The sequence below is a fragment of the Corylus avellana genome, chromosome 2 (genome assembly GCF_965113065.1).
Source record: "Corylus avellana chromosome 2, dhCorAvel1.hap1.2, whole genome shotgun sequence".
NCBI classification, from domain to species: domain Eukaryota; kingdom Viridiplantae; phylum Streptophyta; class Magnoliopsida; order Fagales; family Betulaceae; genus Corylus; species Corylus avellana.
In genome coordinates this window covers 39574682-39590525 of record NC_142491.1, presented here as the reverse complement: position 1 = coordinate 39590525, position 15844 = coordinate 39574682, and the positions used below count along the sequence as shown (strand labels likewise).

The 15844-nt window shown below is 35.0% G+C and overlaps 1 protein-coding gene across 3 annotated transcripts; it reads left to right on the top strand.

Moving 5' to 3' along the window:
• Nucleotides 1–6326: 6326 nt before the first annotated feature.
• SFR2 (Glycosyl hydrolase superfamily protein) lies at nt 6327–14696 on the top strand. 3 transcript variants are annotated; one of them, XM_059579311.2, is made up of 11 exons: nt 6327–6555; nt 8045–8408; nt 8558–8696; nt 8927–9093; nt 11524–11745; nt 12033–12201; nt 12276–12509; nt 12608–12757; nt 12853–12982; nt 13613–13872; nt 14341–14696. In XM_059579311.2, exons 1-10 carry the CDS (start codon nt 6384–6386, stop codon nt 13795–13797), a joined length of 1932 nt encoding a protein of 643 aa, XP_059435294.2. In that variant the 5' UTR covers nt 6327–6383; the 3' UTR covers nt 13798–13872; nt 14341–14696. The 3 variants fall into 3 exon arrangements, with proteins under 3 accessions (XP_059435294.2, XP_059435293.2, XP_059435295.2); XM_059579310.2 differs by having other exon boundaries at nt 12030–12201; XM_059579312.2 differs by lacking the exons at nt 13613–13872; nt 14341–14696 and having other exon boundaries at nt 12030–12201; nt 12608–12767; nt 12853–12953.
• The last annotated feature ends 1148 nt before the right edge of the window (nt 14697–15844 follow it).

Sequence of the window (15844 nt, the reverse complement as noted above, 5' to 3'; positions counted from 1 at the left end):
GGAGAAATCAAATCATTGGAAATTCATCTTTGTTGATCACTTGTCTTTTCTTTCCTTTTTTAATTTTTTATTATAAGAAGTATTTTAATGCCGGAAATTTTGGAAATATATTTGTGAACCTTTTGTTATTTTTCTAATCACAGGTTTGTACCACATTTAAATGTTTGATAATATCGTAAAATTACGGGCCAAACGCACTCCTAGTAAAGGTAATAGGGTAATGACGAAATTAAATTTGATAGAACTATGCAATAATTAAGCAAAGATAGCTGGATTGGCTTTAAGATACGTACGTCAACCTCAACAAGTCAAAAGCTTAGACGGTCCAATGTTGTGTGACTAATATAATGAATTAAATATGCAACAAAGGGCACTTCTATGGCCGGCCGGAGTTTAGCAAGATGATGATGGGGAACATGGAATCTAGGTAACTGTAATAAACCTTAAAAAAAAAGTACTTGAAATTTCCCAAAAATATGTGTTTGTTTTTGTTTGTTATTCTAATGTTTGATGTTAAATAAGGTTTTTATTGGAAGGTTGTGGGGGGAATGGAACCTCGAAGGCGTGAGGGCGAGGCAAAACCGTCACGGTCTCCTACGATTTGGTCAAAGTAAAGCAAACTCGCCTTCCCCAATTTCTTGGCCTGCGTTATTTATTTTTGTATATTGTTTCACATGTTTTGACTCCTTTCATAGTCTCTTACTGTTTTGAATCTCCTAGAGCCAGCAGCATAAAAGTGCATGAATTACTCACTCGATCTATTCGTGTGTCTACACCTCAACCTAAAATTTAGGGAAAATTTTTTCATAGACTGTACATGTCATGTGTTTTGAAACTACTTTTAGAGTTTGACGAAAAATTGTAACGAAATGCGATAATTGAAAGAAACTAAAAGTTCGATACCCTTTAATTAAAAGTTTTAAACTTTGAAGGGTAATGTCAAAACGAGTAAACGTTCAGGAGGTTTTGTGAAGTTTTCCCAAAAATTTAAGAATAATAGCGTTCTTCGTTCTTATTTATTATATCTATTTTATATTGACTAATGAGACGTGTTTTAAGTGACTTTTTATATCAGTTACTTGAAAAACCAAAAAAGAAAAGCTATTTAAAATATGTAACCATCTAATATAAACTAATTAAGAGTATGTTTAAGATTGCGTTTGAGAAGTAGAGCTTTTAATTTAAAAAGTTCGTTTTGGCTATTTTTAAGCTTTTTAGACCTTTAAAAGTGTATTCAATTTTTTTTTACCAAACATATATTTTTTTTCTTTAAACGAACTTTTTAAGCGTTAAACACATTTTTAGGCTCCTGAAAAACGCACACCAAACAGATCCTAAGTATGATAAATGAATATAAATAGCAGCATTAGCTCAAAGTGTCACCGGATGTTGCAATGTGCTGACAAATGCTATTTGAATTTGAGTTCCAGAATAAGACTGCAGTCCCATGAAAATTTGAGCTCAAATTTTGCCTTTACACTCTTGCTTCAATGTGTCAAAATCTGTCCTCCCAATAAACTTTCTCTACTCTTCTTTCTATTTTTAAAAATTAATTAATTAATTCATAGGATTTGTAATTGCACCAAACTCAACCTTAGAATATCAAAAATATCAAATTGATCCCCGAAGTAAGCTATTTGCTCAGAATATATATATATATATATATATATATATATATATATATATATAGTTCCTGGTGTTAATTGTTTGATAAAAAGTGTTAGATGCATGTGGATTCATGTTTCAACCAATATATTGTGCATATACTTGTAAGGTGTGTGTCTCACATTGATAAAATATAAAGAATAAAAGTACTTAGTATATATAAGTAGACTTAAGCCCATTAACTTAAACTTTTGTACTAGAATTAAGTTGTGTTCTAATATATATATCAACTTACTCTTGTTTGACTCTCCAATATAATTACTAATCGAAGGTGGCATGAAATCCTATTATAATATATATATCAACTTACTCTTGCTTCATAATATGGTGGTCGAGAAGGATAGATGAGAGGCTGTCGATCGCCCTCCTTTAAAGGGAGGGTGAGGGGGCAATCAAGCGCCCTTCTAAGGAGGAGCTTATTACCTCCACAATTAAGGGGTGGCAAGTTGTCCCCATGAGGAAAGGCCATTAGCCATGTCACGTGTGAATCGACAATTAGTTACAACATGAATATTTTTTCGAACAACTGAGCGCAGAAATCAATTTGGTACAACTGCAATCTTACGGACTAAATAATTTTTTTCCCTCGTTCTCTCTTTGGGTGAGGCTAAGATAAATCCTAAGGTAATATATAGGATAGGAATCATGATCATATATTCAGAAGATAGCTAATCCCCATTTCATTTATACTTTTCTACCTCTCTTCAGTCCACAACATTCTGTCTTTTAATAGAACCCTTCTTACAATATCGCATCCCAGGAAAAAGAGGATGAAGCTAGAGTTTCCAACTTACTTTTTCAAAAAAAAAAAAAAAAAAAAACTTTTTGTGTGGAGTGTGGGCTCATGCACGTGCTGCCCAGGGGGAGGATAGCGGCAGGTGTGTATTTGATTTTGACCATCTTCCACAGTAACTCCTTGAAAAGGCAGGTTAGCTCCATGCCCTGCTCATCTGAGCCAGTTGACTGATACAGATTTTAGTTAGGTACCTAACAATAGCCTTTTTTTACTCCCACGTTCTGCCCGTACGATGCATTTCTTTTTTGCATGCTTTTCATTTTCTTATTCCATATCGTTTTTATATCCTGATTCAGCCCCCCAATTAAGAATCCTGCATGCAAATGTAAAGAAATTGATTATTTCTCTCTCTCTCTCTCTCTCTCTCTCTATATATATATATATATATATAATTTGGCAAGAATTGGTGGTTTGGTGATATATACACAATGGAAGTAGTCATGGGCTGCTTTGTTTAATTTCTTCATTCTTCAACACCTTGCCAACATCTATGCATGCATTATCCTTTCAACTTCGGTTGTTGTTATGTCTTCTCTTTAACCATATTGGGGGATTTCCTTGGTTATTAAAATGCTAAATTACCACTTATACCAAAATCTTAATTTAACAAAAAAAATAATCCTTTAATTAGTTAATTAATATTCTAACACTCTCTCACACTCGTTAGTTTAAACTCTCTATCAATAAGTGAGCTCATCACGTAATATATTTAATTAAAATGAGAGGTGAATGACATACACAATGTTTGAATTCAGGACCTTCCCTAAATCCTAAATATCACCGATTATCCAAAAAGTATAAACAAAATAAAAAATATATATTGAATTTTGTGTTTAATTAATATTCTAACGCAATATGCACCCCAAAAGTAATTTAATAAAAACCTTGTTGACCTTGAAATGGGTACATTGTAGTTTACCTATTGTTATTAAGAAAGATAGACAGTCATCCCAAGGAATAGGTAACAACGGTAGAGTTGCTCGTTTGGTAACGCCTTTTAGGACTCTTTTTTTAGTGAAAAAAAGTAAGATCATTAACAAACAACTCAACATACAAGGTACTAAAACATTATTTTCACCTTCGTATCACATCATAACTAAAAAGCAAAAATTATCCTCTAAAAAGTTTTACCAAACAAACTAAGCATGAGCAATTTATGTGTTAAAATTGTTATAAATGTACGTGTTAATGTCCTGTTTCACGTTGAAAAAGTATAAAGAAAAAAATAGTAATTAATATAGTTTTGAAAGTTCTTCTCGCCCGAGCAACAAAAGTAGAGTTGGATTTCAAAAGAAGCATATGGAAAGTAGATGTGACCTCTGAGTGATTGAATCAGCAGCAGCAGGGGTAATGATGGCAGCATGCATGTTAGGACAAGGAATCAATGGAATACTAGGAGACATACACTAGCTCAACATATAGAAGGTGAATAAATATTATATATATGTAACTGAATTCCATGAGGGGATCGGCCGGACTTTAAACTCTGATAAAATATGCAGGCTGGGGACCAAATCAGGAAATCAATAATTTCGAAAAATATGGATAAAGGGAGGAGGGGCTTCAAAGATGCATGGCATGGCTAAATGTCTCATTTGATTTCGTATGTATTCGTCCAAAGTGGACCAATTTGGTTTTTCTTGAGAGGCTGTCATGATGGTACCCATTTGGAAGAAGAAAGTAACAAAACCTCCTGCAAAGATTCTCGTGGAAATGTGATCGTGAATTATTCGAATTTGGCCTCTGGTGGCCCAACTGCAATTTCCAGGTTAAACGGTAACACCCATATTCCTTTTTCATTTTATTCAATAATGAAAACAATGGTTACATATATATAAAGGATCAAAATATTATAAAAGGGTGGGTGTACCCTAAAAACAAAGTTCAAACGATAAAGACAATACAGAAAACAATAAGCAATTGATCCATTAATAATCTTAAATAAATCATAAATTATTCGGGCATTTTCAATGGCATTGCAAGGTGGCAACAGATGGCAAGAAGACACAGTGAGGAGTCCCATAAGATAATGACAACAACCACCGTGAAGTGGTTGATGGTGGGAGATCCTTTATGAGATTTAGGAGGCACTACAAAGTATTAGCAAAAAAGCTTCAAAAATGAACATGAGATTTGAATATTATATGATTTGCAACATTATTTTTCACCCTTCAAAAGAAAGATCATTTTTTTTTTAACGGAAATCTGTAGATTTCATTGATAAAAGATCAAGAGTATCAAACTCTTATATCACAAAGCGTAAAGCTCTAATAAATCATAAGAAAGACCACTTACACATAGATGTGTGAATTGCAAAACCTTACTAGTCAGCAGAAGTCTAAGCATTTATATTCAAAACGAATGAGGATTTGAGTACACATGCACCAATTACCTAGTGACTATTACTTGCTATTGTAATTAGTGCCGCCCCCATTAAAGTTACCATTATATTTAATGATCCACTTCTTTTGTTGTGGTATATGATAACATTATCCATCATAAAAGTTGGTTAGTCCACTTAACAAAACTATACTCATTACCAATATGCAATAATATTAAATCATGACATGAAATATATATACATATATATATATATATATATATATATATATATATATATATATTCGTTTCAAGTTAAATGGAGAGGTTTCTTGTGCAAACATTAAACAATATGTTGATGTTACTAACAAGAAGTCAAGGACCATCTCCATTTCATGGTATGCATTAGATTTCACATTCTTAGAATATGTTTGACCATTCAATTTTACAAGTTAAAAGTACAATTTTAAACAAAGTTGAGAAAACAGTATCGTTTTGGAGTGTAGTTTGTAAAAGTTATGATTTGATAATGTAGAAAAATTTGCATTTTCAAACCACAAGTAAGAAGGTGTATTTGGAAATGCTACATGTTCTCCTAATATTCTCCTAGTGTCCTCTTGGTCCTTGATGGATATTATTTTCTAAAAAAAAAAGCTGGCTCTTATTTCTCTGACCTAATTTTTATTAAATAATATCCACTTTGAATTAGGAGGACATTAGAAGAATACCATGAGAGTACCTAACATTTCTCATATTAAAAATATACGATTTTATCAAATATTTAACTATGTTTTTTAAAACCTTGCTATTTGAAAACAGGACCTTTTAAGACAGCAAGTTTTGAAACCCTAAGTTATGTTCCTTAATAGTGTATATATTGTTATATGATGTGAACCATAAAAATAATCCACTTCCATTTTACAGAAATGAACATGCTGCATTAATACAACGCACACTCCATTTGTAGTGGGCAGAAGATGCACAAGGGATACGACATTAATGGGGTACTAGCAAAATTCTTCCATGTGCTGAAGATGTTAGCCAATTGCTGCGCGCATAGACTATTATGATAAGGATAATACTAGATTCTCCAATTTTTTTCTAAATGATCTGGTCCATTTAATAAATAAATAGATTTATATTGTTTTTTTTTTTTCCTTCTTAAATTGATGTGGGGTCCAGATCATTTGAAAAATGAAATTTGGAAAAAAAGTGTTTGAATGTCTAGCAGCCATCTTATGATAATGTATTATCCTTGCGATTCATTTTTTTTTTTTTAATATTTTTTCTCTTCTTTTTGCTGTTAAATGGCGTAAATGCTGGGGGGGGGGGGGGGGGGTTTGTGTGTGGTGTGGGAATCCTTGCAAAATATGTAGCCCTTGAAAATCCATCTGGACAGTTATAATTCACAACTTTACAAGTTCTCGGCCTATTTTGCAGTGGTTATTAGGCCCATTACTAATCCAAAATGCGGTGGTGGGCCACCGCACGGGCCCACTAAGATTCCTTTACGAAATCCGTTAAAGTAGCCAACCAACAGTTCCTTCTTCTCGGCTCTTCGACTCGCGTAAATGCTTATCCATCCGTTCGTCTAGTCTTCAAAATGTCGTTCGTGGCGCTCTTCGTAACGGCGACGAAGCTCGCCGGATTATTGGTCACGGTCACCGTCGCTGCCAACGCCTTCTCCTTCTCTCGCTTCAAGAAAAAGAATCTCCGACGATTTCGATCGCCAATTGACGAGTCCTCCGACACGCTCGCCGACTTCAATGTTAACGGTAACTAGCTAGTTCTCTCAGCTCCAAATCTTTCAAAAACCATACTCTAGTCTAGTCTAGTTGTTGAACCATACACTCGTTAGCATGGATGAGTAAAGCTTTTAGACACAAAGGCATAGACTTAAGCTTAAGCTTTCAACATACTTCAAATCAAACCGAATATTCGTAGAATAAGCGATAGTATTCGGTGAAGAAAGTACTAGAATTTGTGGATTTTTGTGCTATAAATTCAAGTTCAGAACTAGAATTTAGCTTTTAACTAGAAAAAAATATAGTAAATGCTGAGTTTTGTGTACTTATTAGGATAAAATAAAAAATAAAAAATAGTGCCAAGGTTTTCTCGCGACTTCAATTTAGTCATCGGTTATCAATTGTGATTAGCTTTTACCCGCATTTCAAATCGGTTCTTTTGTTGACATAACATCCAAATGATTAACGGTGCATTTGCCATCATATCCACCAACATGATGTCATCATGCCTGTGCCACATGTACGTTATGTCATTCAAAAAGAAAAAAAAAATTAAGAGGGCGGGGATTGATGAGGGTAGGAGGGAGGTGGTGGCCGGTCACCACCTCCACCCCACCCCTGGCCTCCAACCGCAACCCATCCCACTCAACCCCCTCCCTCTTAGTATTTTGTGTGTGTGTGTGTGTGGACGAAGTGGTGCACATGTGGCAAATAGGCATGATGTGGCAGATGGTCTGCTAATTATTTGGACGGCAGTTTGACGAAAGGATCAATTTGAAATAGGGTAAAACTTAAGGAGCTAATTATGGTAATTGGAAACTCAATGTCTAAATTGAAATGGCGGGAAAACCGGTGGACTAATTTTGATTTTTTCCTATTAACAAAGTGAAAAGCTGAGCAATGGCTGTCATGTTTGCTCTTTATGGTTTATTTTTATGTGCATAGCTGCACTTGCATGATGATAAAGACGAATTTTCAATATAAGTGTTTGTCTGTCTAAGACATGCACACAAGCATGTTTATAGCCGTGCCTGAAGTTTGTGATGACTAGTCGTTGTCATAATTTATAGCCAAAATACTAGAAATTGTTAACTCTGCATAGCTTATAAGCATTATACTAGTTGAAAGTATTTTAGAATAATTGCAATCTTAGATTCTTTGTAAGAACTTAAGCATCAATTTTGATAGTTGTAGGTAGAGACTTTGTATTTCATTCTCTTATTAGTGCATATAAGTGCTCAGGAATTTTATGCATATGTATGTATGAGAATTGAAAGAACTAATTTAAAGATTGTGAGTTGGGTGCTTAAAGGATAAAAACACTTGAAAAGATGGCAGAAAAGTCGTGGGGATGATTGTGAGCTTTTGGATTGATCAATATCTTGGTTAATGTTTGGTGGATTTAACGATTATGTTTGCTCGTACCGCATGGATAGTACTTGGTGGATCTTAAAGCACTTGCCTTTGCATCTTTGTTGATAATTTTAGTATATAATTGTTATGTCTTGATTCTCTGCAGAAGAAGAGAGTAAGTTTTTCTTTGGACTGGCGACAGCACCAGCACATGTTGAAGACAAGCTCAATGATGCTTGGCTCCAGTTTGCAGAAGAAAAACCTTGTGACAAATCAGAGCCACTCCAGGGACTGCAACCTGCCGATGCTTCAATCGGTTCTGCTACTGGAGGTGGTGGGTCTCAGCAAGCCTCATTGCCTCAAAAAGGCCCTGATAATACAATTAAGAAGAAGAAGAAGCCTCTTAAGATAGCTATGGAAGCCATGATTAGGGGGTTCGAGAAGTACATAGAAGAAGAGAGTGAAGAAGAATCGGTACCAAACGAAGAATGCCATCATAATGTAGCTGCATGGCACAATGTTCCCCACCCGTAAGCTTGAGTTTCTGACATGATGTCTTGAAATATAGGGTTGATTGTATACCAAGAAGTAACTTGCTTATCTATAGCCCTTATATATGCAGATAACAAAATATATGGTTGGCTTAAGGATTCATTGGTTTGCTTGGATTGATTTTCAGGGAAGAAAGGCTTAGGTTTTGGTCTGATCCTGATATCGAACTGAAATTGGCTAAGAATACTGGCATCGGCGTCTTTCGAATGGGAATAGACTGGTCAAGAATCATGCCAGAAGAGCCAGTTAATGGGCTTAAAGAAATTGTAAGTCTAGTTCTGATCATTCTTACACTAATCAAATGGTTTTGTTGTATTCTGACCCCAATGGGTGAAATCTGGATTGGCAGTGTAGATATGTAGTGATACTGGAGTTTAACTTAAACGTGGGGCTTATTTGAACGTTCTCACTTCTTTAATGATGTGATGTCCAGAAGTTTCTTTCTTGATTACATAAAACATGTACTTAAGTTCAGTTGCATGATGTTCTTTTTTAGGTCAATTATGCAGCATTGGAGCGTTATAAGTGGATCATCAATAGGGTTCGCTCATATGGAATGAAGGTGATGCTGACTCTGTTCCATCACTCATTGCCACCATGGGCTAGTGAGTATGGAGGTTGGAAGCTGGAAAAAACAGTTGATTATTTCATGGACTTTACCAGGTTAGTGTTCAATTAAATGGTTCATTTTACAGTTAGTCATCTTCTGCACTTCAGATTACTTTTTGAATTCTCATTGCTGCTAGGGTACGGTAGTGACCATCCATTCTGGTGTTTATTTTTTTATTTTTTATTTTTTTATTTTTTAAATTTGAATGTTCTATGATTTGCTTAAAACTAATGGGAGTTTAAACATTTTCTATGGTTTGGTAAAAAGCAACACTTTTCAAAATTAGAATCTTTGAATTGAGATCAAAGGGAATTTCAGGAGGTAGCCATATTTAATATCTAACAGAACTAAAAAAAGGTGATTTATGTGGGTGCTTTGGTGCAGAGCCTTGTTTTCCATAAACAACTATAGCAATGGACAGGGTAAAAACAGATAGGGTGGAAGTGAAACTTTAATCCCTCTTTTAGGGATAAATGCAAATATCTCCCTAGGGTATGAAAAATGGCCTAAAACTCCCCGTGATAAGCAAAAATAACAAGTAACTCGCTGCTTCCAACTTCCATTTGGAATTTTGACGGAAACCATCAAGCACCAATAATAAATGACAAGTGTCCCATATAATAACAAATAAAAAAATCTATAATAAGAATATATATAAAGAAAAGAAAAATTTGAAGTATAAAAAAATTTAAAAAAATAAAAAATAAAAAACACTTGTGTTTTCTTTTTATATTTTTGAACAAGTGAGATATATATATATATATATTGTTCTTCCATGTCAGATTTGATTTATGCTCTTGGACATGTTGCAAGGTCATGAGAATTGTCTTCAAATTCAAGATGCCACTTCCTCTTCTGGTTTTCCACTGTAACAGTTGGGTAAAAATTAGATAAGTAACTAATGCAATTGAAGATTTTGAACGAAAACGGTGTCCTCTAGTACAAAGTAGAATGCTTCATAATGTGAGTGATTCAATGGGTCAATGCCAAATCCAAGACATACCAAGCACATTTCAAAGTGTTTGGCCTATATGTCTCATATCATCATAGGGCCCATCAATTGTAGGAAGCCTTCTTATAGATTTAGGAAACTTTATCATTGGGCCAACTCCACATTATATCCTCCCAATTACAGATGAAAAGTTTAGGCATAATTCTTGAGCTGTCGTCTTTTGGGTGATATCTGTATGTCCCATCGAAAATGCCTACCTGTAAAAGAATAAGAACCAGAGCAGCTGAAGTTAGTATTACCTTATTTTGATTGCTTGTGGTAGTATTAGAAATGTTATTGTAATTTTGTGCCAATTGTTTATACGAAGATTATATAATTATTATACAAACTACTTTAATTCTTTAAAGCTTCTAATATCCATGGCTTATGATTGCAATCGAATGAAAAGGTGTCCTGTTAATATTGATTGCATTACTAAACAACCTTCTTGATATGATTGGTGTTGGGGCAAACACACAAATACATAAAGGGAGATATGGGGAGGAAAGCAAAAAGTTGAAGGAAAATTAAAAAATTTATAATACAACCACAATATAAGTGAATGATAATTCTATCTATGCACTAGTAATGAAAGTGAGATTTACAATCTGCTTGTACTTAGGAGTTTAATGGGATTAGTCAAGTGTGTTTGGGCCTATGGTTTGAGTTATCATTATTAATTACAGGTTTATTGAATCTCTCCATGGTGTCAGCATCATTTTTTCCTTTTTTTCTAAATTTTTTTCCTTTTTCTGATTTTTTTATTTTTCATTTTTATTTTTATCTATTATCCAGGGGTATTTTTGCCATTTGGTACACAAAATGGGGACATTGCAACCCCCTTTGGTAGTTAAGTAGGGTAATTTGCAAAATAAAAAATTTAGAGAGACATTGCAAATTGAGTGATAGGTTGCAGGGTTAAAGTGTAGTTGCAACAAAAGAAAAAGAAAAATCCCCTTTTCCAAAATGCATTTAAATCATAATTTCTTTTTGGAGCCAACCCCAAAAAAAGGCCTGAAATATGTTGGTGGTAAGGCATAGCTGTTATGGAATAGACACTGTGGTTTCAAATGGTTCCAACGACGAGGACGCAGGACTGACCATGAAAATATGAACTCAAGCATTTGTACAAATTGACTGAAGATACGGTGTCTCCCTCCCAAACTCTTTTTCTCTCTCTTTCTCTTTGATGAACTGGGTCATCACCTAGATCAGCTGAATATCTATACTCAGTTTTTTTTTTTCAGTATCTACAATTTTCTGCTGTTTTGAAGCACTGTTGATGAAATTATAGGTTGCTGTCTATTCCCTAGAATGCACCTTCTGAGAAAATAGGAAAACTTTGAGGCCATTTGTTAACATGTTTTTTCTAAAAAAAAAATTCTTGAATGCCATTTTGCTGTTATGCAATTAGTTCATAATGGTTCTTTTATTTGGGTATGATTTATATTTGTCTGGTCAGTTCTGTAAACTCTTATGTTATTTCATGCAGGCTTGTTGTTGACTGTGTATCAGATATCGTAGATTATTGGGTGACGTTTAATGAGCCTCATGTCTTCTGTATGCTAACTTATTGTGCTGGTGCTTGGCCTGGTGGTCATCCTGATATGCTGGAGGCTGCCACTTCTGCCCTACCAACTGGTGTTTTCCAACAGGCCATGCATTGGATGGCCATTGCACACTCAAAAGCCTATGACTATATTCATGAACAAAGGTCTCTCTTCTTCACAGAAGCTGCAAAAATGTCAAAATTTGAATCTTGAGTGCTTTCGTAATTTGTATGGTGCATGGGCCCTCTATATGGCCTACTTTATGTACTGCTCAACAATGTTTTAATCCATAATTCTTGGCATGACTCTTAATAATTTAGTTGTATTTAGAGCTGTGCCCACCATTTTATTATTGGCAATCTCATTTTTGTCCTATTCAAAGTTATTCACAATGTTTAATTGCTTTCCCAAGTTTCTGAGCTGGTTGAAACGTTCTCTATATTTACAGCAGTACCTTGTCAAAGCCACTAGTTGGAGTATCACACCATGTGTCGTTTATGCGACCATATGGTCTCTTTGATATTGCTGCTGTTTCGTTGGCAAATTCTTTGACTCTCTTCCCATACGTGGATAGTATCGCTGAGAAGCTGGATTTTATAGGCATAAACTACTATGGGCAGGTGCTTTCAGTTTTCTTACCAAGGACATGCTCATACATACATTTTTTAATTGACATTATTTTTTGACCAATTAGGAAGTGATCACTAGCTCTGGACTGAAGCTTGTAGAGACCGATGAGTATAGTGAATCTGGACGTGGGGTATATCCTGATGGCCTGTACCGCATGCTGCTTCAGTTCCATGAAAGATACAAACATCTGAATGTTCCCTTCATCGTTTCTGAAAATGGGGTTTCTGATGAGACAGACTTGATCCGTCGGCCATATCTTTTAGAACATTTGCTCGCTGTTTATGCGGCCATGATCATGGTTTTGACTCCAAATTTAACCATTTTAGTTACTTTGGAATTAAATTATCCTTCATATATGATTATTGGTTGTTAGATCTGCCTATGGTTGTTTTGTAGGGTGTCCCTGTGATTGGTTACCTGTTTTGGACAATTTCTGATAATTGGGAGTGGGCTGATGGATATGGCCCCAAATTTGGACTTGTAGCTGTTGATCGGGCTAATGGTCTTGCCCGGATTCCACGTCCTTCATACCATCTATTTTCTAAAGTTAGAACTTGTGTGTTTGTCTTGTTTCCTTTCTCATATTTCTCTCATGTGATTGCGCTCTTCAGTAGAGTTTTAAGTGGGTGTCTTGATTTCAGGTGGTGACCTCAGGTAGAATTACACGTGAAGACCGGGCACAAGCATGGAATGAACTCCAGGCTGCTGCTAAAGAGAAAAAAACACGTCCATTTTATCGGGCAGCTAATAAACATGGTCTGATGTATGCGGGTAAACCATGCAGCTCAAGTTCTTCTAATGTCAAATTACAAAAAATAAAAAATAAAATAAAAAATAATTGGATTCCAATTTTGTTATTCATTCTCCACAATTTGCTTATTAGAGGATGGATTTGCTTGACGTATTATAATCCAATAATACAATGAATAAATTTTGAGGTAGCCACATGCAAATTGAATTTGAAAAATTCCCTTGAAACTTGTTGCCCTCTCAGTATATATAGGCGTTCTCAAAGTTAACATTTTCTTTTTGCTATCCATCCATAATGGATGGGAAAGCTCATTAGCCCCAGGATAAAGGAGTGTGCTAAGAAAATGACTCCACAAATCAAGGTGGACAAATCAATAGCCACCATAGACCTGTGTTGAATAAGCCCAACATATCCTCATTCTCTTTAATGCCTTACTTGGGAACTTACTGCATTTTTGAAACACAGTACTCTCTGACAAGTTCTAGTGCCCTGATTGCTTGCTTTTACATGGTACTGCCTCAACAGAAACGTGGAAGTTTCCCTGTGCATGAGTTAAAAGTCCTCATTGGTTGCGGCACCTGTAATTCTTTTGTATTAATCTTCCGTTAAATAATGTATCTAATGATTTTTCTTCTTCCTCCTTTTAACAGGAGGCCTTGATGAACCTATACAGCGACCATTTGTTGTAAAAGATTGGAGGTTTGGACACTATGAGATGGAAGGTCTGCAGGACCCATTGAGCTGCTTGTCAAGATTTATTCTCCAACCTTTCTCTGTCATAAGGAAAAGGAAACCTCAAGAGGATGATGCTGAATTGGTTCTTCAGCCTCTTTAGCCTCTAATGGCTTATTCGTATTCTTGTCTGGATACTTATCACACTATGCCGAACTTCAAACTATGCACTACCAAGGCAAGTGACATGAACTTCCCAATCCGTTTAGAGTTGCTTTAGTGATCGATTATATTTGTTTTGGTGCTTTAATATCTGCAAAAATTCTTAGCATATTTTGTCTAAAATGATTGCATCTCTTAATTTTTAAAATGGGACTCCTGCCATACTAAACACTGTAGAAGTGTGTTGATCACTCAAGAAGTTGAGACAAGATTTCGTATCCTAAGAAGCCACCCAAAAGGAAATATTTCTTGCTGATAGAAGAAACAGAAATAGCGCCCCACCCCAAATGAAAAACCACCAACATAGCCTACAGTCCCCATAAGATCAGTAGCTGTCGGTTGAGGACCTTGAGCATTTCTAACCAAGCGTCACTCTTGGACGTGGCATTTTTCTTTTGGTTTTATACTCTTTATATCAGCAAAGCATCAGACACTATCTCTATATTGCTCAATGTGTTTTTGTTCCCCTTTTTTAAATTTGCAGGAAGATATTGGGAGATGCCTATGTTTTAGACATAAAAAGGATTGAGAGTTGGTGTGGATGGTGCCCAACAGCACGTGCTGCATTCTTCATTCCTAGGTTGTGGTTTCATTTGTAATATAATGTAAGAAGCTATCTTTTTACCAGATTGGTTTCTTTCTTTAAGAAATGATAATGGTAATGTCACCTATATAGTTTCTGTAGAAAACGCTACTTTTTCGAATTTTCAGATATGCTTATCTGCATTAAAAAATAAGGTATTTATTTACGTTGCTGCAATGTTACTAAGCTACTGAGGACACCAATTATCTGCTAAACTGCTCAGGATTTCTACAATTTTCTATGGTTTTGTTCATTTCGTTTGGAGCTTTCTTGCCCAAACAAATTTTAGGCTGCCCATCTTCTTGTTTGACCAGATAAATCTCGTAGGAAAGCAGCAACTTGCTTGAAATCACGATCTAATTTTGTTAACTTAATGTAATGGCAGCGAAAGTTTAATTAAGATGCAGATTAAACTATAGAAAGTTATTCTTGACTATACTATAATTTTGGCAACTAGCGTGTGCTGACATTGATTATATCTACCCAAATCTGGCGTAAGTCGCGAGAAGAGGAACATGGTAATTTGATTGAGAGACATGACGACAAACAATCAGCCTCAGCCGTCTGAATCAATGACTACTTTGATCAATCATAGGCCTTCGGGTTTGTTGAATAGGTTAAAGTAGGTGGCCGTGAGAAATTAGCTATTTAAATTGCTAGTAATTTAATTAATAAATAAGAAATGTCACTCAACATTTTAAAGTATTATCTTTTAGCATTCTCTTTCTTCTAATTAATTCTTAGCAATTTAAATGTTAAATTGTAAAAAAATACATATAAAATTTGTCTGCTCAAATAAATTTTGATTTTTTTGAGCACCTATTTCACCTAAACTCTCTTATATATACTATTTAGATTAATTGTTGATAATTCTTTTTTTTTTTCTTCTTCTATACAAAGAGGCAGGCGGAAAAGACTAGTTATTTTATCTAGACATGACCATAGTAGTACTTACTCTCTGTGAGCCGTATAAGAGGTGCCTAGACAGTAAGAATCACAGACCCTCTCTCAAGTCCGACTGAATCATAACCTGACTCAATCTTGTCATCAGAGTATCGGTGGGACTCAAGGCAGCTAATACTTATAGGGTTAAAGATTCTCATTTCGAGAGTCAAACTCTTATCCTAAGAGCATCTCCAAAAGAGTAGCCAAATCCTAAATAATAGTCAAATCTGACTATTATGGATGCTTTTTCATCTCCAACTAAATATGCAATTTAAACTTTTTTTCATATAGTATCAACAGTAAAATTGTTGATTAGCCTATTCACTATTTACACTATAAACTTTGTTCATTATTTTTTATCTCATACTTTCTTTCTTTAACCTTCTTTCCTTCACACTAAAGAAAATGAAGAGTATAATAGAAAATTCGTTGGAGTATGTATAGAAAAATGAGTAGCTAA